The sequence below is a fragment of the Ictalurus furcatus genome, chromosome 6 (assembly GCF_023375685.1).
Source record: "Ictalurus furcatus strain D&B chromosome 6, Billie_1.0, whole genome shotgun sequence".
NCBI classification, from domain to species: Eukaryota; Metazoa; Chordata; class Actinopteri; order Siluriformes; family Ictaluridae; genus Ictalurus; species Ictalurus furcatus.
The window spans coordinates 31,348,275-31,376,058 of NC_071260.1; the positions used below are offsets into that span (position 1 = coordinate 31,348,275).

The window sequence follows — 27,784 nt, forward strand, 5'->3', positions numbered from 1 at the left end:
TTGCATTATTTTCCTTTCACTGTAGTAAAGTTCCTGTAAAATGTAAAAAGACACACAGATAAATTAATGTGGTTTCGCTCCTTATCAAATTCAGATCTCACAAATGTTTTGTTGTCTGCTCATGTTCCTAGAGAATTGCTATTTTAATACATATTTTATTTCTACTTATAATCTAACATACCCAATCAAGATGTTCAAAATTTTGATGAATAATATAGCCAGAGGTGCTTAATTAGGGTTGGATATGAACTCTGTAATACTTATATACAGGGACAGGTGGGATCTAGTCACAGAAATGAAAATTCAGTAGTCAGAGATCTGATTGAAGGCTGCCATCTACTGTGCAGATCCTACAGGCTATATGCGTTTAAAACAAAACAAACACACTGTCACGTCTCGAGACGTAACGAAGATCGGATGGATGCAAATGCAGTTTGACAGTTTTATTAAAGAGAGACACAGGCAGGTAAATCCAAATAGTAATCCAAAACATAATCCAAAAAAACATGCAAGGGTTAGGCGATCGGCAAACAGGCATAAACTTGGCAAAGCAGGAATCAAGGTCGCGGTCAAGGGATACAGGGTCGATATACAAAACAAGTAACATAAACTATAGCGAGGGACTGGGAGCGGAGAAACCAGCGTTGAATAAATGAACTAATCTAAACATGGAACATGACATGGACAAAATAACTAAGACTATGACGGTGGTTAATTATGGTAAGGTAAGGTATCGTATCGTATCGAATCGAATCGAATCGAAGTTTCTTTTCTAATATTCCGCGCCGTGTGCTGGGAGACGCACGGTATATATATACAAGCACAATCAGCGTGTTGATTGACGGCTGACAGCAATCTAGACACCCGCTAAACAACAGCCAGTGACAGAACTGTGAGGAGACATAACAGAAACTTAACAGCACGTGTCCAATGTACACAATGTCACGATTGTCAACAATCGAAAAGCAGGTGCTCGCGCACCATGCTCGTGCACGCGCGCCCACATGTTCTCCAGCGCACTGCTTAAAGGGGAAACCGTGACACACACACACACACAAAATCCTACAAAACTAACCAATCACTGACCGTAGAATTAGCATCCGCTCTCTGTGGTGAGTCATAGGGGTGGAGTTTCATTAAAGTACAAGTTGATGCCTATTTCCTGTATTTCAAAACTGCTGAAGAGTCTGCTCTTCATTCATCAGAAGCTCACTTTGGAACTGTCGACAGCAGATTCATATAAAGATGGCAGCAGTAACAAGTAGAGGAATTCCTTTAAGCTCGGTAAGTCCTTATTTAATTAGGTTAAATTATAACCAGCTATCTTTTTGTGTACTGTAGCAATAAATGTTGAAATTAATTAATATAAAACAGGTGTATTTTTAATTTCATATTAAACAGGTGATTTTTTTTTATTCATTACCCTGCACATTTAATTTGAGATGTGAGAACTTTAGCACTATGACATGAAGATAAATAATTGTGTTAATTCATGATAAATAAGTGAATTTTATGAAGTAAAATGCACCCTGTCCAGGGTGTACCCTGCCTTGTGCCCAATGCTCCCTGGGATAGGCTCCAGGTTTCCCTGTGACCCTGAAAAGGATAAAGCGGTATAGAGGATGGATGGATGGATGAAAGTAAAATGGTTTGAATTGAACAACTGAAGAATACCTGTCAGGTTACAGTTTCATTTCTCTAAACCTTTTTAGGATAACTTTCACTTTCATTTCATCATTACTGTAATTGGGAAGTGTGATTGTTGTTCAGACAGGAACAATCAGCAGTAGCTATGTGGTGGGCTTTTAAAGTCTAGAAGCAGTATGTATACAAATCATATCTGCAATGTAAGAGTGCGCTGGTCCATTTAAAACTTTTAAAACCAACAAGCAAAACCATCTACTCAATCCTACAATTAACTGGTGATAATGCATGGAAACTGAAACTGGAGTAATATGATTCCTCTTCTTTGTACCTGAAAATAAATGAGCTGCAGAATTTTGAACTAGTTGTAGATGTGTTAGAGTTAGGGTTACATGACAAATGGCAGATCTCAGAATCTTTTTTTTTGTTCATGTGGCAAAAGAAATGGTTTGAGTTTGTGGTTGTTTTGAGCTGAAGCTGCCTTTAACAAACTGACTTGCTTGTCAAATTTTTGTTCTTAGTTAAACTCTAAGGTTGACTCCCAAGTGCCACAACAGAAAAGTCAGAGTTCATGAGTTTGAATCCTGAGGATGCTACAGTCATCTGTGGCTGGAAGCCTCTCTCCCCTGTCAATCACAGTGACACTAGCTAATCATGGGCATCTGTGAGCTCACGTTTGCAGAAGAGGACAGACACACTCTCCTCCAAGTGTGTTACGTTGTCCTGTGATGCAGCATGAGAGGCAGTTTAAAGATATGGCTGGATAACTTCAATTGTTTCAGAGGAAGCAGATGTTAGCCTTCTCCCTCCCTTCACTGGCAGCTGTCGTGTGATGGAGGGAAGCTGGTTGATGGGTGGGATTTGGCAAGTGACCAAATTGTGAAGAAAATGGAGAAAAATAAATTCAAATATTATCCCAAGGTTTTTTTGCATGATGTGTGACAGTGTATGAGAACCCACGTTTCCTAAAAAGTACATTTGGGCAGACTGAACAATGTGACCTGTTTTGTTTTCATTTAGAAGAAAATTACTTGCCATACAATTTTTAACATTGACTACTCACTGAGCATCTTTAAAAAGTAGAGGCCACCAGAGATGGCAGAGAAAGATACAGCTGTATGTTTAAGTACAGTATAATGATATCATATTTATGTATAGTTTGTCCCAGTGAGAGCATGTACAAGAAAAAAACATGTGGGAACCACAGAAGTGACCATGGTGTTTGATTAAAAGTGTTTGCCTACGTTGAGAGAGAAAAATTAAACTGAGTACACTGCTCCAGGCACTCACTGAGTAGAGTATTACCTACATTGTCAAAAGTGGCACGTGAATAGAGTAAAACCAGAATGGCGCAACGAGTAACAGGTCATTGGTCACATTTTAAGATTCTGTACTGTAAAAAACAGAGTGGAAAACGTCTGGATTGTGCATGTAACCCTGTTCCCTGAGAAGGGAACTCCACGTTGTGTTTAGCATAACACTATGGGGAGCGCCTCTCGCACGCGACCGGCATCTGAAGCTTGTGTAAAATCATGCCTATTCATAGGCCTGCGATAATCAGGTGACGTGGCAATTAAGCGCGTCGCGTGATACAAATATGGCACCTGTGAACCGTGCCATCAGCCTCTATTATCTGAAGTGAAGACGCACTTCACAGGCCTGCCCCGGTATGACAAAGCTATGCAACATCTCGTTCCCTTCTCAGGGAACAGGGTTACATGCGTAACCCAGATGTTCCCTTTCAAAGAGAACTTTAGCGCTGCGTTTAGCATAACACTATGGAAACGAGAATAGCCAACCCGTCATCCCGAGGGTACGGCCTGTTCAAAAAGACCCAAGCCCGAGGGTCACTGCAAGACACTCGAGCCCGGGGTGGAATGAATATCCAGGCTGTAATAACGAATGAATGTGTGTGGTGTAGACCACCCTACAGCAGCAGACACATCCTGTAAGGATACCCCTTTGGACAAAGCCTTCGAAAAGCCCTAGTGGAATGAGCCCTTATGCCCAGAGGCGTAGCGAGAACGTCCGCCTCATAAGCAATAGAGATTGCTTCCACTGTCCTATTAGAGATGCGTTGCTTTAACACAGCATCACCTCTACTGTCGCCGCCAAAGCAGACCAGCAGCTGCTCCAACTTACATCACTGGCCGGAGCGGTGGACGTAAGTACAGAGAGCCCTTACTGGACACAGCAGGTGCATTCTCTTGTTCCGGTGTGGGGAATGGAACGGCATAGGATACAGGAAGGCCTTGGCTAATCCAGGGGCAAAGTCAAGGCAGGAAAGGGCAACAGAGAGAGCTTGTAGATCTCCTACTCACTTGAGAGATGTCAGGGCCAGCAGAAGAGCTACCTTTAGAGTCAGAAGCTTCTCAGAGGCTGACTCTAAGGGCTCAAATGGGGCCCCTGACAGACCTTCCAGGACCACAGAAAGGTCCCAGGAAGGTATGCGCGGCCTGCAGTTTGGCCTCTGCCGCCTGACACCACGCATGAACCTTGAAGTTAGAGGATGTTGCCCCACAGAGGCTCCATCAACATGGGCATGGCTGGCCGAAATGTCGGCCATGTAAACCTTGATTGTAGGGTTGAGAAATGTTCTTGTAAGAACTCCAGGATTGTAGCTATTGCACAGTTCACTGGGTCTACAGTGGATCCCTGCGGATGGGAATCTCCCAAAGAGTGCCATCTAGCAGAGATATTATCTCTGAGAACCATAGTTGAGCTGGCCAATAAGGTGCTACTAGCAGCAGACATAGACTGTCTTGGCGAACTCTCGCTAGAACTTGTGGGAGCAGAGCGGTGGGGGGAAAAGCGTACAGATGTGACCTCGGCCACATGTGCACCATGGTGTCCAGCCCTAATTGGGCGGGAGGAGAGAGGGCGAACCACAGCGGGCCATGAGTTTTCACCTCGGAGGCGAACACATGCAGTCCCGCTTGGCCAAACCTCGCCATATGGACTCCACCACTTGTGGATGGAGCCACCAATTCCTGGGCCTCAGCCCCTGCCTCAACAGGATGTCTGCCGCCATATTCCCAGAATTTACATTGCACTCACTGACAAACTTTCCTTCTGCCCAGAGAAGAATTAGTTTCGCCTGCCTGAACAGGGGGCACGGACATAATCCTCCCTGGTGGTCAATATATGAGACCACCAGTGTGTTGTCTGTAAACACATGGTGACCACTCACATGAGGAAGAAGGAATTTCATTGCTAGAAATATGGCCCACATTTCTAGGCAATTTATATGCCGCTCCAGATGAGGGCCGCACCAGAGACCGTGAGCTGGACAGCTGTCTAAGACCACGCTCCAGCCCATGAGGGAGGCGTCTCTCATTACCGTCTTGCGCTAAAGAGACACCCCTACAGTGTGACCCAAGGCTAGAAACCGAAGACACTCAAATTCTCAGAGCATGTAGGCATCGCACATAACACTGATTACTCTCAGAGGTTTTGTCCTTGGACGAAACCCCCAACTTCTCAGTGGTCTCCTGTGCAATAGGCCCATAAGAATAGTATCCCAAGATCCAGCTTTATCTTGCTCAGTGTTGATAGGATTGACCCTACGCATGTTGGGGATAGAAACGCCCTCATCATAGTAGAATCCTTATAACCCTTAGAAAAGTTGTCCACTGCACTGGGGAAAGCATACTTTTCTGAGATTCAACCTGAGCCCCAAGCTCTTCATGTGGGCGAGAACAACATCTCGATGTTGAACCGCCAGTTCCCTGGATCGTGTTAGAATTAACCAGTCATCCAGGTAGTTTCGTACACAGATGCCCTGGAGTCACAATGGAGCCAGAGTGACATCCGTGCACTTTGTGAAGGTGCGAGGGGATAAAGCTAGCGATATTTCTATGTGGAAATATGCACCTTTTAGATCTATCGTCGCAAACCAGTCCTCAAACTGAATCTGTGGAATGATAAGTTTGGGCGTCAGCATCTTGAACCTGTATGTCTGAAGAGTACAGTTCAGATGAGGCAGATCTAAAATTGGCCACATGCTCCTATTTTTTGCGGACCAGGAAATAACGGCTGTAAAAACCTCCCTCCCTCAGTGAACGGGGTACATGTTCTATGGCCCCTTTGTCCAAGAGGGATCTTACTTCCTGCGCTAATGTCAGGCTCTGATCTGTGCTGACTACTGTGGTGAGCACACCTCTAAACCGGGGGGGTCGAGCTATAAACTGGACCCGGCAACCTTTTTCTACGGTAGACATAACCCATGGAGACACAATTGGCAGTAGTTTCCATGCTGCCAGATTGTCTTTTAGTGACGTTAACTATTCCACATTCTATTGTAGTGAAAGCATCAGATTTTTGTTACTCGCTGACCAGAGAACTGAAAACTTGGGACAGCCTTGGCTAGGGGAGGCCCTACAGTAGCACTGGGGGCTAACTGCCCTAACAACCTCATGTCGCCTGATACGTCCCTCCAAGGCCCCTCAGGACCGCTCTTCTTTGCTTGCTTGGCCTTTATGACCATTCTCAGATCAGAGCAGGCCGCGACTTTGGCCGCCCGGTTCCCCTGGCTGTCTGCAGGGGTTGGCAGGCTGCCATACTCACCTTCTGGGTTTCCCTCGCACTAGTGCTGGCCCAGGCTCCACTCGTGGATGCCCGAGTGAACTCGAGACAACACGGAAGGAACTGGCTGAATACCGCCATATGTCGAGCTCACTCAGCAGGTCTGCTTGGTAGGCCTGCAACACTGTCATTGTCTGCATTGACCCACAAGCAAGATTACTACCACATAGGCCTTGACCACCAATGCCACAGTGGCCTTACACGGTGGCTTGGATGGCAAAGCCGGCCCCCCTAATTACCTGCCGTCGATGGAGAGAGGTAGCTCGCAAGCACCTCCTCCACCTTCAGTATAGCTAAATAGCTATACCGTTCATTTCCAACAATGGCCGATTAATCCATCATTGTGGGGTTATAAATACGGCTTATGCATGGTTTTCACCCAGAAGCCTGTTATTTTGTCATGCACTTCTGGAAGAAATGGGATTTTCTGCAGTGTGAGGGATTTATTTTCACTGGGGAGAAAAAGGCTCATCCAGCCTTAGAAATCACTTCAAGCAGCTCTTTATATGCTGCTCTCAGTTTTTAGCACATTCTTCTGGCTCCTCGGAGTCAGAGAGGAATAATTACTATTATTTTTGTGTGGTTTGTTTTCTCCCCTACGGACACTTTAGACATGCCAATCAGCCTACCATGCATGTCTTTGGACTGGGGGAGGAAACCGGATTCATTATTTTTCATTATTTAAAAATTATATAAATTGAGAAAGAACAGCCTTTTTCAAAATGTAAAAAAGACATTTTGAGATGGCTTGGGTGTTACTCAGTACTCTAGATTCCAGAATATGCTTTTAAAAATAAGAAGAGGGGAAAAAAAGAGGTTGGACCACTGCATGTTTAAAATATGCTGGCAATGTGCTAGCGATTAAGCTTGAATTAATTGGCAAAACATCAATAAATCTAGTTTCTTTCAACCAGTAGGATGGACCATTATTATGTGAAGTTGTACTAGACTTCATATGAGAAACTATACATTAGACGAGATTTTTGGAAAACAACTACACTGCATGATTAACTAAAGAAAAGGTCAGTAGTTAAAGGTGTAATGTAAGATCTACCATATTTCAATCTTCAATCTTCTTCATCATTCATTACTCTTCAGTAACTGTTTTATTGTGATTTAATGGTCTTCACAGGTTTGACAGAGAAGTGGAACGAGGGCAGCATTAATTCCACAAAAAAATTTTTTTGCTCTGTGACAATGTTTTCAAAATAACGTTCAATAAATATTCAGGATCCTAGAACTTTACCAGCCAACTTTTTGAGATCTTAAATGACAGTTGTAACTTGCCTTCGTTCCACCTTTGATCAGTTCTCCTGTGAAACAAAGAAAAAAAGAAGATTGTCATGATCTCCCCTTTAGATAGCGCTGCAGCTTGCATGTTAGGTGGAGTATTCTGGCACACTGTGGTAAATGAGGCGGAAGCAAGTGCAGGTAAAGGCATTTTTTTAAAGGAGGCAGGCAGACAAATCCAAAACGTGAAACAGAGGCGTAGTCGAAAACAGGCAATGGGTCAGGCAATCGGCAAACAGGCATATATTGGGCTAGGCAGGAATCAAAATCGAGGTCACTAGAGACGAGGTCAAAACACAAAACATGAAATGTGAACAGGGAAACGAGAGACGGGAAACAACAGTGTGGTATAAACTAAACTATCTATCAATGTACTTAATTAATCTAATGTAATACTCCATGTCATGCACTGGGAGGCGCCGGTGTATATATAGCAAACATAATCATCGTTAAGTGTTGACGGCTGACACCAATCTAGACACACCCTCGAACAACAGCCTATGACCAAACAGGGAGGAGACAGAACAGAAACAAAACAAATGCAAATGTCCACAGTAAACAATGTCAGTCATCAACATTCGAAGAGCGTGCGCTCACTGAGCAATCGCGCACCTGGCTTGTGCACGCACTCCGGCTCTCCAAGCGCGCTGCAAGCTGCAGCGCTGTCTGAAGGGGACATCGTGACATATCCGCCTAACATGGATGCAGTAGGAAGACGGGGGAGACATCACGCTACACAAACCATCCCCACCTTGGATTCGATCCAGTTTCCGCAAGAGACTTTCATGGATCTCCCAGAGCGGTTTGATGGGTTTTTTGGCTACCTGGACTATTTTCTGGTTGATTGCCAGACGTATTTCTCAAGCCTAACGGACACCAAGCCCAGCGAGAGGTAATGGATAAGGTTCATGGTGTCCCAGTTTTTTGGCCCAACCCACCAGTGGGCGCAGCGTCTAGCAGCCATGGGATCCAGGGAACTGGAGAAAAGTACTCAGTTTACCTAACTATTTTTGAAGAAGTTTGGGGATCCAGGGCAGAGCTATGACCTGGATCAACCATTGAGGGGAGTCAATGTGGTGAACATGGCTGACCTGCCATTCCACATCTATTATGAAGGGATTGACAGGGCAGCCTCCACAGCTCCGCTTCAGGTTCCGGCCAACATGGTGGAGGTTCCACTGAGATGCATGACTGAGGGCTGCTGGAAAGTGACTCAGCTACGATATCCTACATGCAAGAAACTAGGTCTCCAGGAAGCATTTTTCTGCTCAAAGGAATGCTTCAAGAGCAGCTGGTGTAAGCACAAACTACTACACCAGAAAGCCTCTGTGGAACTACAGCCAGAGGTCAACATGGCTCAGAGCTCCAGCTTGAGACCCACAAAGCGGTCTCACCTGCTGAGCTCCAGCCAGAGGTTAACGTTGCGACCTCAGAGCTCCAGCTTGAGACCCACGTGGATGTCTCACATGCTGAGCTCCACCCAGCGGTCAATGTGGCGACCACAGAGCTCCAGCTTGAGACCCATGAGGAGGTCTCACCTGCTGAGCTCCAGCCAGAGGTCAACATGGCGACCACAGAGCTCCAGCTTGAGACCCACAAGGAGGTCTCACCTGCTGAGTTCCAGCCAGAGGTCAACGTAGCGACCTCAGCACCAGAGTTTCAGCCTGAGACCCATGAGGAGCTCTCAGCTCCAGAGCTCCAGCATAAAGTGAAGTTCCTGCTAGAGGTCAACGAGACGACCTGTCATGTTCATGTCTGAGGTTGAATAGGTGACCTTTCAAGCCAAGTTCCTGATCCAGGTCGAAGAGACGACCAATCCAAGCTCTGCTCATGCCAAGTTCCTGTCCCAGGTCAAAGAGATGACCAACTCAAGCTCTGCTCACGCCAAGTTCCTGTCCCAAGTTGAAGCCGACATCATGACCAACCAGGTTCTTCTCACGCCTAAAGCCGACGTCACGACCGACCAAGTTCTGCTCACACCCGAGTCTGCTGACACGAACGACCAAGTTCTGCGCACGCCCGAGTCTGCTGACACGGACGACCAAGTTCTGCTCACGCCCGAGTCTGCTGACACGGACGACCAAGTTCTGCTCACGCCCGAGTCTCTCCCCTGCTTTCCTGTTCCGCTGAGGATGTCGCTCAGTCTCCTGGTTCAGCTGGGGACATTTTGCCCAGGGAGCCAGGACCGCCAATGGAGAGGAGTGTTTCGCTCTGGGGGGGGCTATGTCACGATCTCCCTTTTAGACAGCGCTGCAGCTTGCAGCACGCTTGGAGTGCGTGCACGTGCACAAGCCAGGTGCGTGAGTGCTCAGCAAGTGCATGCTCTTCGAATGTTGATGACTGACATTGTTTACTGTAGACGCTTTTGTTTTGTTTCTGTTCTGTCTCCTCCCTGTTTGGTCATTGGCTATTGTTCAAGGGTGTGTATAGATTGGTGTCAGCCGTCAGCACTTAACGATGATTATGTTTGTTATATATATACACTACGCACCTCCCAGTACACGGCGCGGAGTATTACATTACATTAGATTAGTTAAGTTTCATACCTTGATAGATAGTTTAGTTTATAACACGCTGTTGTTTCCTGTCTCTCGTTTCCCTGTTCACGTTTCATGTTTTGTGTTTTGACCTCGTTTCTAGTGACCTCGATTTTGAGTCCTGCCTAGCCCAGTTTATGCCTGTTTGCCGATCGCCCGACCCATTGCCCGTTTTCGACTACGCCTCTGTTTCACATTTTGGATTTGTCTGCCTTTACCTGCACTTCCTTTTGCCTCAATTACCGCAACGTGACAAAGGTCAACATTTTTGCAACTTTTGCTATCATTTTGTCATGTTTTTAAGCAGGTTAGCTTATCTATTTTTCTGTGAGACTTTGTAAAAGAAATGAAAAATGCTACTAATTGCCCTTTATAAATATGTAAATCTAGAGCACTAAACATATATTGGAACATTTATTCATCATTTATAGCAGCCTTATGGGTCATGGTACTTGATTATCATATTTGTTTCCTCCTAAAGATCTGTCCACGGTTCCTGCACACAAACTCCACTAGCCACACCTGGCCCTTCAGTGCTATAGCAGAACTGATCGGTGAGTCAAAACTGCTTCTTTATTCATTTCTTCTTTCCTTCATCCAACTGATTACTGGACCCTAAAGAGTTGAAATAAGCAATATTTTGGCTGCTTGATAAGGGCAGTTCTAGAGATTAACCCTTAGGGAGAATATACAATATGCAGACAATAAGGAAATGCATATGAATGCAAAAAAAAAGTCATTTGTGTATATGCTTGTGCGTGCACATACATGAGTATGTGTACACCTGTCACGAATCGTGACGTAAGGAAGATAGGATGGATGCAAGTGCAGTAGACAGTTTTATTTATGAGAGACACAGACGGGTAAATCCAAAAACGTAATCCAAATCGTAATCCACAAACATGCAAAAGGTCAGGCGATCGGCAAACAGGCATACACGGGGCAAAGCAGGAATCAAGGTCGCGGTCACGGGATACAGGGTCGATGTACCAAACATGAAACATAAACAATAACAAGGAACTGGGAGCGGAGAAACCAGCATGGACTAACTCTAATGTATAACCTAACTAACTCTAACAAGGCACCTGACATGGACAATGACTATGACGAAACTATGGTGACGAAACTATGGAATCTAATATAATCTAATCTTATCTAATCTAATCTAATCTAATCTTATCTTATCTTATCTTATCTTATCTTATATTCTGCGCCGTGTGCCGGGAGGCGCACAGTATATATACAAACATAATCAGCACCGTAATAGCTGACGGCTGAGGGCAATTCAGACACATGTGAAACAACAACCAATGACAGAACGGGGAGGAGACATAACAGAAACATAACAAATGCACGTGTCAAAATGTCACAATTGTCAACAAGGGAAAAGCAGGTGCTCGCGCACCTGCTCGTGCACGCGCGCTCACAGGCGCCACAGCACGCTGCTTAAAGTGGAAATTGTGACAACACCTAAGTGTGTGTGTGTGTGTGTGTGTGGGTGTGTGTGTGTAAAGTTAACTGGTATTGTGGGTAAACATCAGTTACTTACCCCCAACAATGAAACACTGAAAATGGGGCCATGCAATAGACTGGCATTTGTTCCAGCGTGTATCCCGGCCTCGTTATCAGTGTTCCCAGGATAGGCTGTGGATCTACCACTACCCTGAACAGAATAAAGAGGCTACTGAAGATGAAATGAATATTAACTCTTTTGTTTTTTTCAAGGTTAACTTAGGTTTATGCTTTTTAGAGCTAAAAACATGTCAACAGTAAAGCAAACTGTGCCTTAGTAACATTGGATAGTATCAGATTCTTCGTTTTGTTTTGTTGACAGACAATGCTTATGACCCAGATGTCAGTGCAAAACAACTCTGGATTGATAAATCAGTGATCAAAGACCAGGACTGCCTCATCTTCATGGATAGTGGAAATGGCATGGACTATGACAAGATGCACAAAATGCTCAGGTAGGAGTGTGTTCATGAAGCCTGTGTTATCCTTCAGAGGGGAATTAGATCATCTAGCAATTCACTTTAACTACAAATTTGATGATGTGTAAACAGTGTATAGTTTCTCTTTTTACTGACAGAGCCCTCTCTCTCCGTGTGTGTGTCTCTCTCTCTCTCTACCAGCATCCTGTGTTAATAACCTGATCAGCACTCTCTCTCTCTCTCTCTCTGTCCCTCTCTCTCTCTGTGTCCCTCTCTCTCTCTTTCTCTCTCTCTCTCTCTCTCTCTCTCTCTCTCTCTCTCTCTCTCTCTCTCTCTCTCAGTTTTGGCTTCAGTGATAAGCAGCCAGTAAATGACCATGTTCCAGTGTGTAGTTTATCTTTTTACTGACAGAGCCCTCTCTCTCTCTCTCTCTCTCTCTCTCTCTCTCTCTCTCTCTCTCTCTCTCTCTGTCCCTCTCTCTCTCTTTTACTCTCTCTTGCTCTCTCTCTCTCTCTCTCGCTCGCTCTCAGTTTTGGCTTCAATGATAAGCAGACAATAAGAGGCCATGTTCCGGTGGGTCTTTATGGTAACGGTTTTAAGTCAGGCTCCATGCGCTTGGGGAAGGATGCCATCATGTTCTCAAAGAAAGACGACACCATGTGTGTGGGTCTCCTGTCACAGACTTACCTCGAGAATACAGGAGCACAGAATGTCATAGTGCCTATTGTCATGTTCACCAACACCGGACAGACTGATATCCTTTACTTAGAAACAGAGAGATAGATGGCTATATTTAATAGGAATGGTGGATAGAAGCATTGAATATAAAATTTATAATGCATTTATAACTACAAGAGATAAGATTATTAAAAAATAAATAAAACAATGTATAGTCAACCACCTAACCACTTAAACTGTTACATTGTTCTTCATTTTATTCATTTTATATTATAGCATATTATGCAGTAACTACGATGACTTGTTCAGTGTATATAGTAAAACTAATATGAAATATATGTAGTTATGAGGGTGAGGAATGTGCAGGAAATACTGGGCCTGTCAGTGGGATAGGAGTATAAAGGTAAAAAGGTAAATAAATGCCTCCTGAGAATTTAAAGGATCCTCTGTGTAGTTTGGTTCTTAACCTCGCTGCTCACTCAGTGTTTCACCGGAGCATGCAGAAGAGAGTCTTCATGATATCCTGACACATTCTCTGTTTAACACCAAGGAAGAACTGCTGTCTGAGTTCAGTGTCATTGACGGATTGTGCACCAACTCAAGTGGAACCCGCATCATCATCTGGAACCTACGCAGGTGAACATGCAGAGAGTTTGATTTCTTCACTTCTTCCTAAGGATGTGATGGAATACAACATTTTAATGTAGTAAGGAAGTCTAATATAGTTATACAGCTAACATTATGCAATAACATTATAGTTTTCATATCATATATCATTATTATAGTATGATATAAACGTGTCATGTCACTTGAAATGAGCTGCAAAATTTATTTAAAATATACTTATTTTGCTGAGGACCACGAGCAGTATTGTGGGTTGTCAGAAATTCTATAAATCAACAATTATTCTGCTACAGAACACCTTCAGGAGAATTAGAATTTGATTTCACGAAGAACCCTTATGACATCCGGATCCCTGTTGATGTGTACGGGAGAACCGGGGAGATAAACAAGCGGCAGGCAGCAGGTGGCGTGTCAGTGCCTGAGAGTGAATATTCACTGCGGGTGAGAATTTTACCAGCAAATTTTACATGAATATTGAGTTATTGGAGATCACTGGCTGAGTTCACTAAGGTAAGAGGGGTCATTTCAGAAAGCAGGATTTCAGAATTGCTAGCATTGAAATAGATATGTCTAAATTAGGCAAGAAATACTTGTGTCCTGGTTGAACACATGGATCTAAGTGCAAGTTGTTATTAGCAATTCAAATCATAAGGCAAACTGTGGTCAAACAGAAAGATGGAACCTCAGACAAACATTTCAATTCAGGTCAATAAATGTCAAAGTGAAAGGAGAAATTGGAAAGAATACTCAAATCACACCAAAAAGGCAAAATGTCATAAGGAGAGAAACTCACAAGAAGTTATGGAGAGGTCAAGTATACAGTGGGTATAAAAAGTGTACACACCCCTGTTAAAATTGCATGAAGTAAAATTTTATGAAGTAAAAAAACCAAGATGTATCGTGTCAGACCATTAATTTGGTGAAACAATGTGAAGGCCATTATGAACAAGTGGAGAAAATGGGACACTACAGTGACATTACTAAGAACAGGATGGTGCTCCAAAATTAATGAAAACTAATCAGGGAAGCTGCCAAGAATCCTATACTATGATTAAAGAAGACACAGGAACATCTGGCAAATACTGGTCACTCGTTGCATGTAGCAACAATCTGTCATATTCTTCACTTGTCTGGGATAAGGGTTAAAGTGGCTAGATGGAAGGCCTTTATTCAAAGGGAAAATGCTTGATTGATATGCAGGTGAGTGAGAATGTGTTAATATCTGAACTGAATAGAATTGAGATTTTGCAGCATCTCCTCCTCAAATCTGCAGGTGCAATTTAAGTCAGGAGTAAAGATTAAATTTAAACACTAATCAATGTAGTCAAGTCTGTTTGTTCATTTTTTTCTTGATTCAGGCATACTGTAGTATCCTGTACAGGAAGCCAAGAATGCAGATTATCATTCAAGGGAAGAAGGTGGAAACACTGTTGGTCACTAAAACTTTAGCAAACTTGAAGCGGTGCAAGTACAAACCTGATTCTGTTGTATCCTTATGCCAAATATTATAGCACAAGTATGTAAAAATATACCCAATGATGCACAAGTAAGAGCTACTTATTAAATTATTCAAATATTTTAAATGCCCTGATCCTTAAGTCTTTGTCTCAGAAAAAGGCAATACGAATCAAATTTGGCTACAACACCAAGAGCAAAGAGCACGATGGATTGATGATGTACCACAACAACCGTCTCATCAAAGCCTATGAGCGTGTCGACTGTCAGCGCAAGGTGAGGATCATACATTTTGTTTAATGCTTAATGTGTTATATATTTCTTCAATCATTTGCGTACAGGAAGAGAATAGAGAGAGAACAAATCAAGAATAGACAGATAAACACATATTCAGTGGGGGGAAATAAGTATTGAATGTGTCAACATTTTTTTTCAGTAAATATATTTCCAATTAAGTTATTCAAATGAAATTTTCACCAGACATCAGTATTAACTCTATAATAAATGAATAAATAAATAAAGTTATGTGTAGTAAAGTGGAATGACCCGGGGAAAAAAGTATTGAACACCCTAAGAAAAAGCAGTTCTCCAAGGCAATGTAAAGCAAGGAACCTATCTGTGCAAATTAATATCAGCTGGGTTAGTAAATTAATGGTCTATAAAAAGGCTTTTCATTACCAAGTTGTCACACAAGGAACATTTCATGATGGTTAAAAGCAAAGAGCTCTCCCAAGACCTACACTACCTTATTTTTGTAAACATATTGATGGAATCGGATACAGGCATATTTCAAAACTTCTGAATCTTCCAGTAAGCACCATTGGGGCCATTAACCACAAGTAGAAGCAACATCACTCCATCATCAACCAGTCATGCACAGGAGCTCCTCACGGTGGAAGCATTATGGTGTGGGGTTTGTTTTTCATCACATGGTACTGGCAGACTTCATATAATTGAAGGAAGGATGAATGGAGCCCTTTACCAGGAGTTTCTTGAGAAGAATCTTCTGCCATCCACCAGGATGATGAAGATGAGACATGGGTGGACTTCCAGCAGGACAACGATCCAAAGCATACAGCAAGGGAAACTCTCAATTGGTTTCAGAGAAAAAAAATCAAGGTGTTAGAATGGCCCAGTCAATCACCTGACTCGAATCCAACTGAACAAGATTTAAAGACAATGTGTTTAGAAGAATGCGGCCCATTAATTTCTTCATACAGCAAGCATCTTGAAGCTGTCATTACAAATAAAGTCTTCTCCACTAAGTATTAAATACATTTCAGTTAGCGTGTTCAATAATTTTTTTTCCTGTGTCATTCCACTTTATTACACATAACTTCATTTATGGACTTTAATGTTTGGATTTCTTGAGTTAATACCAAAGTCTGGTGAAAATTTCATGTGAATAACCTCATTGTAAATACATTTATAGAGTTTTTTTTTTTTTTTTTTTGATGTGATCAATACTTATTTCCTCCACTGTAGTTACTTTGTTTGATGAAATTAAAATTAGTGAAATGTTTTTAATTGTGTTTAGGTACCTCCCAAAATACAGCTATTTAAAATAAATAAAATGCTTATTACATATCTGGGTAAATTCAATGAAAACTACAGTTTACATAATCCTTTATTTTAGGGTGAATTGTAATTTGTTTTCAGTGGAGGAGTCTAAGCCAATACATTTCCTGTTTAATTACACTCTTAGCCAATCAGAGATCACCTTTTTTGGGGAGTGGAAAAAAGAGAGGGAGGAGTTGGAGGACAGGTGAAGAGCACATGGAGGGAATGACACGTGGAAGCAGAGCGGGAAAGAAACAAAGTTTTACGCCGAGATGACGATGTTTGTAGACTAAAGTACTGTTACAGTAGTTTCACAAATATCATTTTGTTCAGCTAAGAGTCGTGTGCAACTAGCAGTTCGGTAACTTTGTGAACTTTGGTAACTTTCTGTAAACAAGTGCTGTAGACTGATGAAGTAAAAATGTAGTTCTTTGACCACAATCAGTAAAAGGTATGTTTGGAGAAAAAAGGATTAGCATATAATGAAAAGAACGCCTTGCCAACTGTGGATCTGTATATATTATGTTTTGGAGTTGTGTGGCAGCCAGTGCCACAGAAAACATTGAAAAGGTAGGTAAAAGAATGAATTCCAGTAAATATAAGAAAATTCTGCAAACAAATGTGACCCAGACTGAAATCTGAAGCTGAAAAGAGATTGAATTCCACAACATAACTGTCTAAAACATACCTAAAAATCCACCATGAAATACTTTAAGAAATGCAAGCTGAAGCTTTTGGAATGGCCTTCACAGTCCACTGAATTAACCATTATTGAAGATCTGTGAAAAGATCTTAAACGGTGCTGTGCAAGTAATATCTGCCAAGGAGGGTATTACTAAATACTGACTTTGTAGGGTGTCCAAAATTTTATGGAATCAAAAAAGTAGACCCTTTTAGAATAATGGGTTTAGATCCCTGTTTAGAACATGGGGTTCCACTCAATTGTTTTTTGTGTTGAGAACAAGGGTGGTGACTTCTGCCCTGTTCTTGACCTGACAGGACTGAATTGTTTTATGAAAGTCCTCTAAGTTTGCAAGCTAAAGTTGTTGGACATTGCTCCTTCCATGCAGCCACGAGACTGGTTCACAGCTTCAACTCTGGGATGTTGGTGGGTTTCCTCACATGAACTGGTTGCTTCAGGTTCTTCCACAACATTTCTATTGGATTAAGGTCAGGACTTTGACTTGGCCATTCCAAAACATTAACTTTATTCTTCTTTAACCATTTTTTGGTAGAATGACTTGTGTGCTTAGGGCATTGACTTGACTTGCTGCATGACCCACTTTCTCCCAAGAGTTTCCGTGTATATTTTGCTGGTATAATTCAGAATTCATTGTTCCATCAATGATGGCAAGCCGTTCAGGCCCAGAAGAAGCAAAACAGGCCAAAACCATGATACTACCACCACCATCTTTCACAGATGGGATAAGGTTCTTATGGTCTAATGCAGTGTTTTCCTTTCTCCAAACATAGCGCATCTCATTTTAACCAAAATGTTGTATTTTGGACTTATCTATCCACAAAACATTTTTCCAATAGCCTTCTGGCTTGTGCACATGATCTTTAGTAAACTGAAGAGGGGCAGCAATGTTCTTTTTCAAGGGCAGTGGCTTTCTCCTTGCTACCCTGCCATGCACATCATTGTTGTTCAGTGTTCTCCTGATGGTGGACTCATGAACATTAACATTAGCCAATGTGAGAGAGGCCTTTAGTTACTTAGAAGTCACCATGGGTTCTATTGTGATCTCATAGTCTATTACATGACTTTACTGGTCTATTACTGATCTTTGTTGGTCTCCACTCCTAACAATGGAGGGTAACAATGGTCTTGAATTTCCCCCATTTGTACACAATCTGTCTGACAGTGGATTGGTGGAGTCCAAACCTTTTAGAAATGGTTTTGTAAACTTGTCCAGCCTGGTGAGAATCAACAACTCTTTCTCTGAGGGCCTCAGAAATCTCCTTTATGACATGATACACATACAAATCTGATGATGTTTTAGGTCATATTTATGCAGATATATAGAAAATTTTGCTCAGCTGACTAATCAGAGGTTGGGTCACGGTTTGCACATACTTGCACAAGATGAAAACCTTTCATGGGTAATTACAGATTATAGCTAATTGTGCTTGAGCACACGTAGACCAATATGCAAGACTACTTACTGTATATCAGGGCCTTTCATCATGCAAGAAAATACATAATCAGATTCAGTTCAGGGGTAATTTATGAAGAAAACAAAACAAAATGATCTTTTATTCATGATATTTAGAGTGGTTGTTATGTTCTGTTACCAGGCTGACGGAAGAGCAGTGGGAGTTATCGGGGTAATTGAGTGTAACTACCTCACACCAAGACGCAACAAGCAGGACTTTGATGATACTGAAGACTACAGGTGTGTTTGAGTAACATGTTCAGATGACCTATGACTTTCAGGAGTGCAGGAATTAATTATCTATATACAAAGGGTTGAATATAGTAAAGTATACAGTATGAGTATTATCTTAATTATCTTAAGACCACTGATATTTTACATTGCTAGATTTTTTTTTAAATCACTGATATAGTAAAGTATGCTATTTTGTGTCTGTGCAGGAAAACCTTAAAGAATGCAGGTAATAAGCTCGAGGAATATTGGAAGCAACAGGTATATGCACCCGAGCTTAAACCTAACTGCACTGAGGATACTGTGTAAGTTTAAAAGTGCCCCTCTCTCTCTCTCTCTCTCTCTCTCTCTCTCTCTCTCTCTCTCTCTCTCTCTCTCTCTCACACACACACACACACACACACACTCACTAACTCACTCACTCACACGGTCAGGTATTAGTTTTCTGGCCAAAATTATGAACCTCAGGTATTTTCTTTTTGGTTGAGTTCACAATTTGAGTCACAAAGTTGCTGGAAAAATATTAATAGTAACTTGGACACATTTTGAATATACTGTCAGACAGGCGGGAGCAGTAGTCAGATATGAAATACATTTCTAATAATATTCAATATAACTTTGTTAAAGTCTTAAACTGCTATGGGCACAGATCAGATATTACAGGTTTCCAGGTTGCGACCATTACAGCAGAAGCAACACTGTTCGTGCGCTGACACATCCTGTGTAAAAGGCCACATTCATTAACATGGGACTACATTTACATAAACATTAACGCATGATTGTGTGGATTCACAGGAAGCGACCAGATCAAAGCTGGGTTCAGTGTGATAATTGTCTGACGTGGCGAAAACTTCCAGATGGCATTGATCCTAAAAAGCTCCCTGAGAAGTGGTTCTGCCACATGAACTCTGACCCTCAATTCAGGTGTGTTGTCTATCTCTTTACCTTCCTCTGTGTGTGTGTGTGTGTGTGTGTTTGTGTTTGTGTTTGTTTGTGTGCTCATGTAAGTGCTTGATTCTCTCAGGAGTTGTACAGATGAAGAAGCGCCTGAGGATTCTGATGATGAACAACCCAGAAACCAGAAAACCTACAAACAACAGTGAGAAATGAATCCTCTCATTTCCAATAAATATTTCTACCACAGTATACTGGAGGTGGATTTAAGTAATGAATATGATGTCAAAGTGTAGACTTCCAGCCTTAATTTGAGGGTATGTACATCCAAATCGGGTGAAAGTTGAAGGAATTACAGCAGTTTATGTGTAATCTTGTGTATATGTTTTGAAACAGTGAGCGAAACCAGAAGTTGCAGCAGGAGAACTGGAAGCAGGTGATGACATACTGTTTTAACAAGGATTGAGAAAAAAACACTACTTGGTAGTGATAAGATGCATTTTGTACATAGGCTAGATAGTTTTTTTGGTATACATCATCTGTAGTAAAAAAGAGAGACTATTTCCAAAAGATTATTTTGTGGTGTATGTGAATCCAGAGCTTTGCAAAAGGATGTGAAATAAAAAATGAAGTTCTCAATCTCCTTTTCTGTATTCTTGTTTAACCATTGTGGTTGTTTAAATATATGAGATTGGTATGATTACCTGAGAAGACTAAACTCTAAATCCCTAAACTCCACCAAATTATGTCTTTGCTAGTCATCGGAATAATTGTGTGGGTTGTGTGCATTGCTTTTACAAGAATGAAGCCCAGGATTCTTTTCTTTATCAAGTCAGCTCTCATTGTTCAGTTGATTGACTTTGTAATGAACTTAATGGTGATGTGTATAGGACTGAAGCTTTAACCAGCAGGATATTGCTTTGATGAAGAAAGAACAGGACCCACATAAATATCAGAATTTTTGAAGTTGATCATTCTCCCCATATTAGCTAGACTGTGATATACAGTGCTGTGAAAAAGTATTCTGATTTTTTCTGTTTTCGTGTATAGCTCACAATAAATTGTTTCAGAAATTAAAACAAAATCTAAGATAAAACAAAGGAGATCATGCTGATTTAACATGGTTTATCAGGATGGTATATTTTTTTTCCATTCTCTCCCTGCCCAGATTTAGACAAAACACTGCTCAGTAGTGTAGAGATACATTTTGTAGATAAACTAGTTAGGTGTTGTGCGATGTATCAAAGAAAGACTATTTTCATGGTTTCAAGAAGACTAAAGTATGTATGTGTTTTTTTCATTGTTTTTGATGAATATAAGTCTATCTATGTTGATCTTAGGTATTCAGTAGCTAATTAAATGTATGAAATTGATCTGAGTTTCGAAAAACCTTCAATTAATCCTACAATCCACAATTTATGTCTGTCTAGTTGTAGAAGTAATTATGTTGGTTGCTGCACATTGCCTTAGGAAGATATACTTCAGAAAGCACAATGCCTTGAGCTTCAGCTCTTATATGGAATCAGAAATGATTTAAAAATAATCTATTGCAGCACTTCCCATATGTTCCAATTCCTATATTTTTCAAAAACGTGTTCTGTTTAGGCCATGACTGCAGACCTATAAAGTGATAAGAGCTCAAAGAAGAGTACCTGAGTCAGAGCAAATAAAGATTGTGCATTAATTTATCCTCTGCACCCTCTGCATTAATTTATCCTGGTTAGTGTGTATAAAATGGATGGGTGTCAGTCTATTGCAAGGGATCATACAGCCACACATTCACACCTATTTAGAGTCACTAATCAGTCTGCCTTTAGCTTTCATCCACGTGTTTTTTCTTTCAACAGAGCCCTTCTACACCCTGCCACCCAACACACAGTTCTGCTCATATTTCCTCTCCTCTCACACATGCAGGTAAGGACCTACTTCATTCGTGTGTATTCCTTTGCATTTATTATTTACAAGTTTGTTGTAACCTGTGTTTTGACTCTTTAGGCTCCAGGCCTTCAGTTGACACTCAGCAGACTTTTCTCCCTATTACTGCTGTCATCATAAGGTGCTGTCATCATTCTATCACTCCATCTGTTTCATGCACCTTAATTATGACATGTTAATGATTTAATTTCACCTTTATTTCAGGAATAAGAGAGCCCTGGGCCAGAGTCAAGAGAACACGGAGAAGAAGAAAGCTAGAAAAAACATTTCTGATAACAACGTACTTGATAGTCCGTCAACATCCTCAGCCTCACCTGACACTGTTTGTTCATCTTCCATGTGCAGCTCTGGTAATGATGCTAATAAAGGAGAATGGATAAAAACTGAAACAGCACCAGTGGATAATGGTGATGATGTGATTGACAAGAGCATGGTGAACAAGGAGCAAAGGAATCAGTTCACACAGAACAGCTCTGAGGACCAGCAGAACTTCAAAGTGCTGTACCTGCAGGCCAAAGAGGAGACAAAGCAGCTCCAACATAAGCTCGGAGAGTTAGAAAAAGCAGCAGAAGAGCTGAAGGAAAAGGTGGGAGATTAAATTAATTCATAAATGTTAGTAAGGAAAATGCAACCTAGAATTTATTAAGTAAAAATTAAATGCAATAATATTGTTGCAAAGACAGTTTATTTTACATCACTGACACATCACTATTACTCCAATTCTTATCTTGCTCTTCCCTCTTTCTACAAAATCCTCACACACAGGTGGACAGTCTAGAAAAGGAGAAGTGCACTTTGTTAACTTACTGTGAGAGTCTAGAGAAAGATTTAGAAGAAGAAAGTGCAACATCAACAGAAACCTCCAACTCAGGAAGAGGAAGAGACTTACAGTTTTGGACAGAGCAGCATGAGACACATGACAAGCAAGGGAGTGGAGAAGAAAACAATAGCTTGCAGTTATGCAGGTAAGATCTCTATTCTAGAAATATGCAGATTAGAAGATTATCAATAAAATCTGTATTAGGCATAGACTACCATTCAGAAGTTTGGAATCATTAAGAAAGTGTAGTTAAGGATCAAATTTGTGCCTGTGCAGGAGAACCGTGCAGAATGTAGGTTATAAGCTTGAGGACTCTTGGAAGAAAGTCCATTATAGACATCAGATAAACCCAAACTGCACTGTACCTGTTGAAGATACTGTGTAAATTTAAAAGTGCACACACACACACACACACAGTCACTCACGTATTGCTTTGCTGAAGAAAATTATGTGCCTCATGTATTTTATTTCAGGTTTTGTGCCTTGACTTATAGAGCCACAAAGTTGCTAATAGTATTAATAATAAAATACTGTTAGAATATAAATAGAATATGAAAATATTAATAGTAATAATATATTATTATAAAATACTGTTAGAATAGAAATGGAATAGAATATAAAAATGTTCATAGTATAGTTTAAATATCTATATGTACAAACAGGTAGGGGGAAATATCTATGGTAATTAATAAGAAAATTTCAGGGGACGCTTGCCGAAAGACATAACCGCAGGAGTGGTTCGAAATGGGATTAACAGTTCTGCATGCACATACAGTATGAAACATACATAAGAAACACATTAGAATCTGAGATTCTAAATGTGAATTTGCTTTCATGTGCAGTTTTTATTAGTATTAGTTTTTATTCTTAGTCATTAGAAGTTAGTAGAGCTATTCCTGGTTAATGCGTCCCATGCCCTATCTGACCTAGCCAAAATATCTTGCTACATTTGTTTGTTGTGTTCAGTTTTTGATTGTTTGAAGGGGATGTGTATTTGTGTGGACTTGCAGGGAGCAGCCAGATCAAAACTGGATTCAATGTGATGATTGTCTGAAATGGCGAAAACTTCCCGATTGCGTTGATGCTAAAAAGCTCCCTAAAAAGTGGTTCTGCCGCATGAACCCTGATCCCAAATTCAGGTGTGCTTGTGCTTGTCTCTCTCTGCCTCTGTTGTGTTTGTCTTTCTCTGTGCACTTACTCATGTAAGTATCTGATATTCTCAGGAGTTGTACAGTTGAAGAAGAGCCTGAGGATTATGATGATGAACTCAGATACCAGAAAACCTACAAACAGCAGTGAGTACTGAATCATGTTATTTGTAATAAATATTTTTTCTAACATATATTTCTTTTGATGTTATATATAATCGTGTGTATGTGTTTTGAAACAGTGAGATGAATCAGTTGTTAACTCAGGTGAAGGATGAGGAGAAAGGACAGCAGGTGATCATGCTGATTTAACATGGTTTATCAGGATGGTATATTTTTTCCATTCTCTCCCTGCCCAGATTTAGACAAAACACTGCTCAGTAGTGTAGAGATACATTTTGTAGATAAACTAGTTAGGTGTATCAAAGAAAGACTATTTTCATGGTTTCAAGAAGACTAAAGTGTGTGTGTGGTGTTGTTTTTTTCATTGTTTTTGATGAATCTAAGTCTATCTAAGTTGATCTTGGGTATTCAGTAGCTAATTAAATGTATGAAATTGATTGGAGTTTCAAAAAACCTTCAATTAATTCCTACAATCCACAATTTATGCCTTTGTCTAGTTGTAGAAGTAATTATGTTGGTTACTGCACATTGCCTTAGGAAGATATACTTCAGGTTTTCTTTTCATTAGTCAGGTCTGGTTAATCAGTTATTCAAAGAGAACTGCACCTCTGAATGAGCAGGATGCTGATCGGTTGAGGAAAGTACAGGCTCTTATACATCATCAGAAATTATTTTAAAATAATCTACTGCAGCACTTCCCAAACTATCCAGTTTTTCAGAAACATCTCTGTTTAGGACATGACTGCAGACTTATAAAGCAATAAGAGCTCAAAGAAGAGTACCTGAGTCAGAGCAAATAAAGATTGTGCATTAATTTATCCTCTGCAACCACTTTATCCTGGTTAGTGTGAATACCATGGATGGGATATCAGTCTATTGCAGGGGATCATACAGCCACACATTCACACCTATAGGCTATTTAAAGTCACTAATGTCTGCCTTCAGCCTTCATCCACGTGTTTTTTCTTTCAACAGAGCCCTTCTACACCCTGCCACCCAACACACAGTTATGCTCCTTTTTCCTCTCCTCTCACACATGCAGGTAAGGACCTACTTCATTCGTGTGTATTCCTCTGCATTTATTATTTACAAGTTTGTTGTAAACTGTGTTTTGACTCTTTAGGTTCCAGGCCTTCAGTTGACACTCGGCACACTCAAAAGTTTGGAATCATTAAGAAAGTGCCTTGTTTTGGAATGAAAATCACTATTTTAAAAATTATTATAGCATTAGATTAATCAGAAATACAGTCTAGACACTGTTAATATTGTAAATGACTATTATAGCTGGAAACATCTAGTTTTTAATGGAATGTTTGCATAGGCATACAAAAGCGCATTTTCAGCAAGCCTCACTCCTGTGGTCCAATGGCATATAGTATTAGCTAATATTAAGTTATCCTGTTAAAAGGCTAATTCATCATTAGAATACCCATTGTGCAATGATTTTAACCACAGTTGAAAATCATTATGCTGTAAAATAAAACTGGCCTTCTTTGGGCTACTTTATAATCTGAAGCATCAGCATTTATGGGTTTGATTATGGTCTCAAAATGGCCAGAAAAATTATATATATATATATATATATATATATATATATATATATATATATATATATATATATATATATACATATATATTCCATTCAAGGAATTGTCAAGAAATTGAAGAAATCTTACAAAGATGTGTACTAGTCCATTCACAGAACAGTGCAAGCTGTCTCTAACATGAGAGTGCCTCACAGGTCCTCAGCTAGCAACGTTATTAAATAGTACCCCAAAACCACCAATCTCATCTCCAATAGTGAAGATATGACTAGGCAGAGTCTGTTCTTCTACGCAGTGTTTCAAAGAAAAAGCCATATTGGTGACTGGCCAATAAACAGAAAAGTATCAAATAGGCAAAAGAAGACAGACACTGGACAGAGGATGATTGGGAAAAAGTGTTATTGACAGACAAATCTAAGTTTGAGGTGTGTGGATTGTAGAGGAGAACAGTGCAGTGCAGATGAAAAGATGCTTGATGCCATTTGCCAAGGATAGTGGAGGAAATATGATGGTCTGGGGGTGCTTTGGTGCTGGTGAAGTGGGAAAGTTGTGCAGGGTAAAAGAAATCTTGAGCAAGGAATGCTATAACTCTGTTTTTCAATGCTCATGCTATACTCTGCTAGACTGAATCCATTTTGAGACAAAAACCATATACTGTAACTAGGGATGTCACAATACCAAAAAATCTAGTAGTTGGTACCGATACCACCAAAAGTACACGATACTTGATACCAAAGTCGATACCACGGTGTGGTATAAAATAATTTTTTTTAAAAAAACTCTCCTGGAGGACATCCGAGAGAGAGAATTTTAGTTATCAAACACTGTCTGATAATGAGCGGACGTGCACTCCTAAATGCATGCACACACCTTATACTCTGAATGCAAGCATTAGTTTAAATTCACTGATATGGTGGCAGGCCAAAACGATTTATTAAAAGCATGAACGTGAATAATTATTAGTGACATTAGGCTACATTTTGCTGACAGGACACGGGCTGAATGGCGATGCATGGTCGCCCATTAGGAGTTGGTTTATAACATTGCAATGCGTTAGCATCTTTAATAAGTAACTGTCTATTGCAAACATTACATGGAGCATAACGTTAGCTGGTTTCACAGCAACAATGCCAGCTGCCTCAAACAAACATAATATAGGACCGTCTTTCAGGTGCTTTGCCAAATTCCAGGTGTTTCCTCGCTTTGTTTGAAATGAATGATAGCCTCGGTTGCACACCGGAAACCGATACTAGCTTTCCTCTCTTTTCCTCTCAACGAGTCGGGGCGGAGCTAAACTTGTTAAGCTAAGCTAATCTTTTGTAGTTTTTCCCGTGTGCTTGTAGGCGTTCTTCTTCACTACTTGTGGACCTACTAAAACACACGCGTATTTGCTGCCTCCATCAGGTCCGGAAAAATCGCAACCCCGGTACTTTCATTACATTCGGTACGAACAGAAATGCAGAAAAACACGTACCATCACGGTTTAAGAATGTTGGTACCGACTTGGTACTGAAGTATCGGTTCTCATGACATCCCTAACTGTAACACAATAACTTTATATAGAGTTTCTCTTCTTTTTAGCCTCAGATTAAGACTACTCAGACAAACAGTGGGGCGTCTCCTGGTCACCTTCGTTCCTGCACTGGACCTTCAGCAAGTGAACTACGATTGTGATGTCATTGATGAGATTCTCACTCAGGTTGTCGATGAGATTAATTTATTATTATTTATTTATTTGTTGTTTTGAATTTTTCTTGATTAGACATTAGTGTTTGGGTAACCAGAAAAACTGAGTGCGGTTTAGGGAGCTACATATGTTTTGTTTTTTTTCTTGTATCAAAAATTAAACACTTTATATATTTTTATATCTGTTATATAATAATGGTTATAGGCTGGTTTAGGTCGAATTAATTTACTTTATTTTTATTTAACTTTATTACATTTGTGTAACTAAATTTTCTTCTATGTGGTCCAACTTAAATTTTGTATGAATTTACCGAGGTTTAATAAATTTTCTTATGTTTAAACAAGCAGTTTCATTCATCATTATACACGGTGTATATAATGAACAAATAATAAAAGACTGGTGTCAGTACTGATATTAGTATAGATCAATGAGTGGCCACAGCCTAAGCACAAACGCCACTCTTCAGCACAATGGTAACCTAAACACTAACATGTCTTTCCCTTTGCAAAAAAAACAACCATAGAATAACGTTTAATCCCTAAATATACTTTCCTGATGCAGTTCTGCCCACTTAGTTATATATATATATATATATATATATATATATATATATATATATATATATATATATATATATATAAATGATTTATGTAGTTTTAACACAAATGACTTAAGTAAACTTCAGTTTTAAATATATTAGGTGGATTGAACACAATGAAATTAAGTTGTGACCAAATGTTCAAAAATCGTGGAAAAAGGAAAAAATATATATTTTTGAGTCTAAAAAGGTGTCTACTCATTCAAAAAATCATCCACTCCTTTCTCAAAGACTCTCCCCTCCATTCACAAAACCCTGCTAAGCCACGCCTTTACTGCCACAATATTATATATACAACAGTAAATGTTCTACTCCTACTTATGGTGGTTTTAAAGCTGAGATGGA

At 40.4% G+C, this 27,784-nt stretch overlaps 1 protein-coding gene across 1 annotated transcript; it reads left to right on the forward strand.

Moving 5' to 3' along the window:
- The first annotated feature begins 1,205 nt into the window (after positions 1-1,205).
- LOC128609193 (MORC family CW-type zinc finger protein 3-like) lies at positions 1,206-27,096 on the forward strand. The gene is made up of 22 exons (XM_053627663.1): positions 1,206-1,284; positions 10,537-10,609; positions 11,890-12,022; positions 12,517-12,740; positions 13,144-13,300; positions 13,582-13,729; positions 14,647-14,775; positions 14,900-15,019; positions 18,602-18,699; positions 18,900-18,995; positions 19,486-19,614; positions 19,715-19,789; positions 19,981-20,020; positions 21,432-21,498; positions 21,580-21,640; positions 21,724-22,105; positions 22,285-22,484; positions 23,350-23,478; positions 23,563-23,634; positions 23,730-23,781; positions 24,586-24,652; positions 26,736-27,096. Exons 1-22 carry the CDS (start codon positions 1,246-1,248, stop codon positions 26,744-26,746), a joined length of 2,502 nt encoding a protein of 833 aa, XP_053483638.1. The 5' UTR covers positions 1,206-1,245; the 3' UTR covers positions 26,747-27,096.
- Positions 27,097-27,784: the final 688 nt, after the last annotated feature.

What these genes read in the sequence shown, in the direction of transcription:
- LOC128609193 (XM_053627663.1), top strand. Translation starts at nt 1,246, where the DNA reads ATGGCAGCAGTAACAAGTAGAGGAATTCCTTTAAGCTCG. An exon ending in TGCTATAGCAGAACTGATCG is followed by an intron (nt 10,610 to 11,889) that starts GTGAGTCAAAAC and finishes TTTTGTTGACAG; the next exon opens with ACAATGCTTATGACCCAGAT. An exon ending in AAGATGCACAAAATGCTCAG is followed by an intron (nt 12,023 to 12,516) that starts GTAGGAGTGTGT and finishes GCTCGCTCTCAG; the next exon opens with TTTTGGCTTCAATGATAAGC.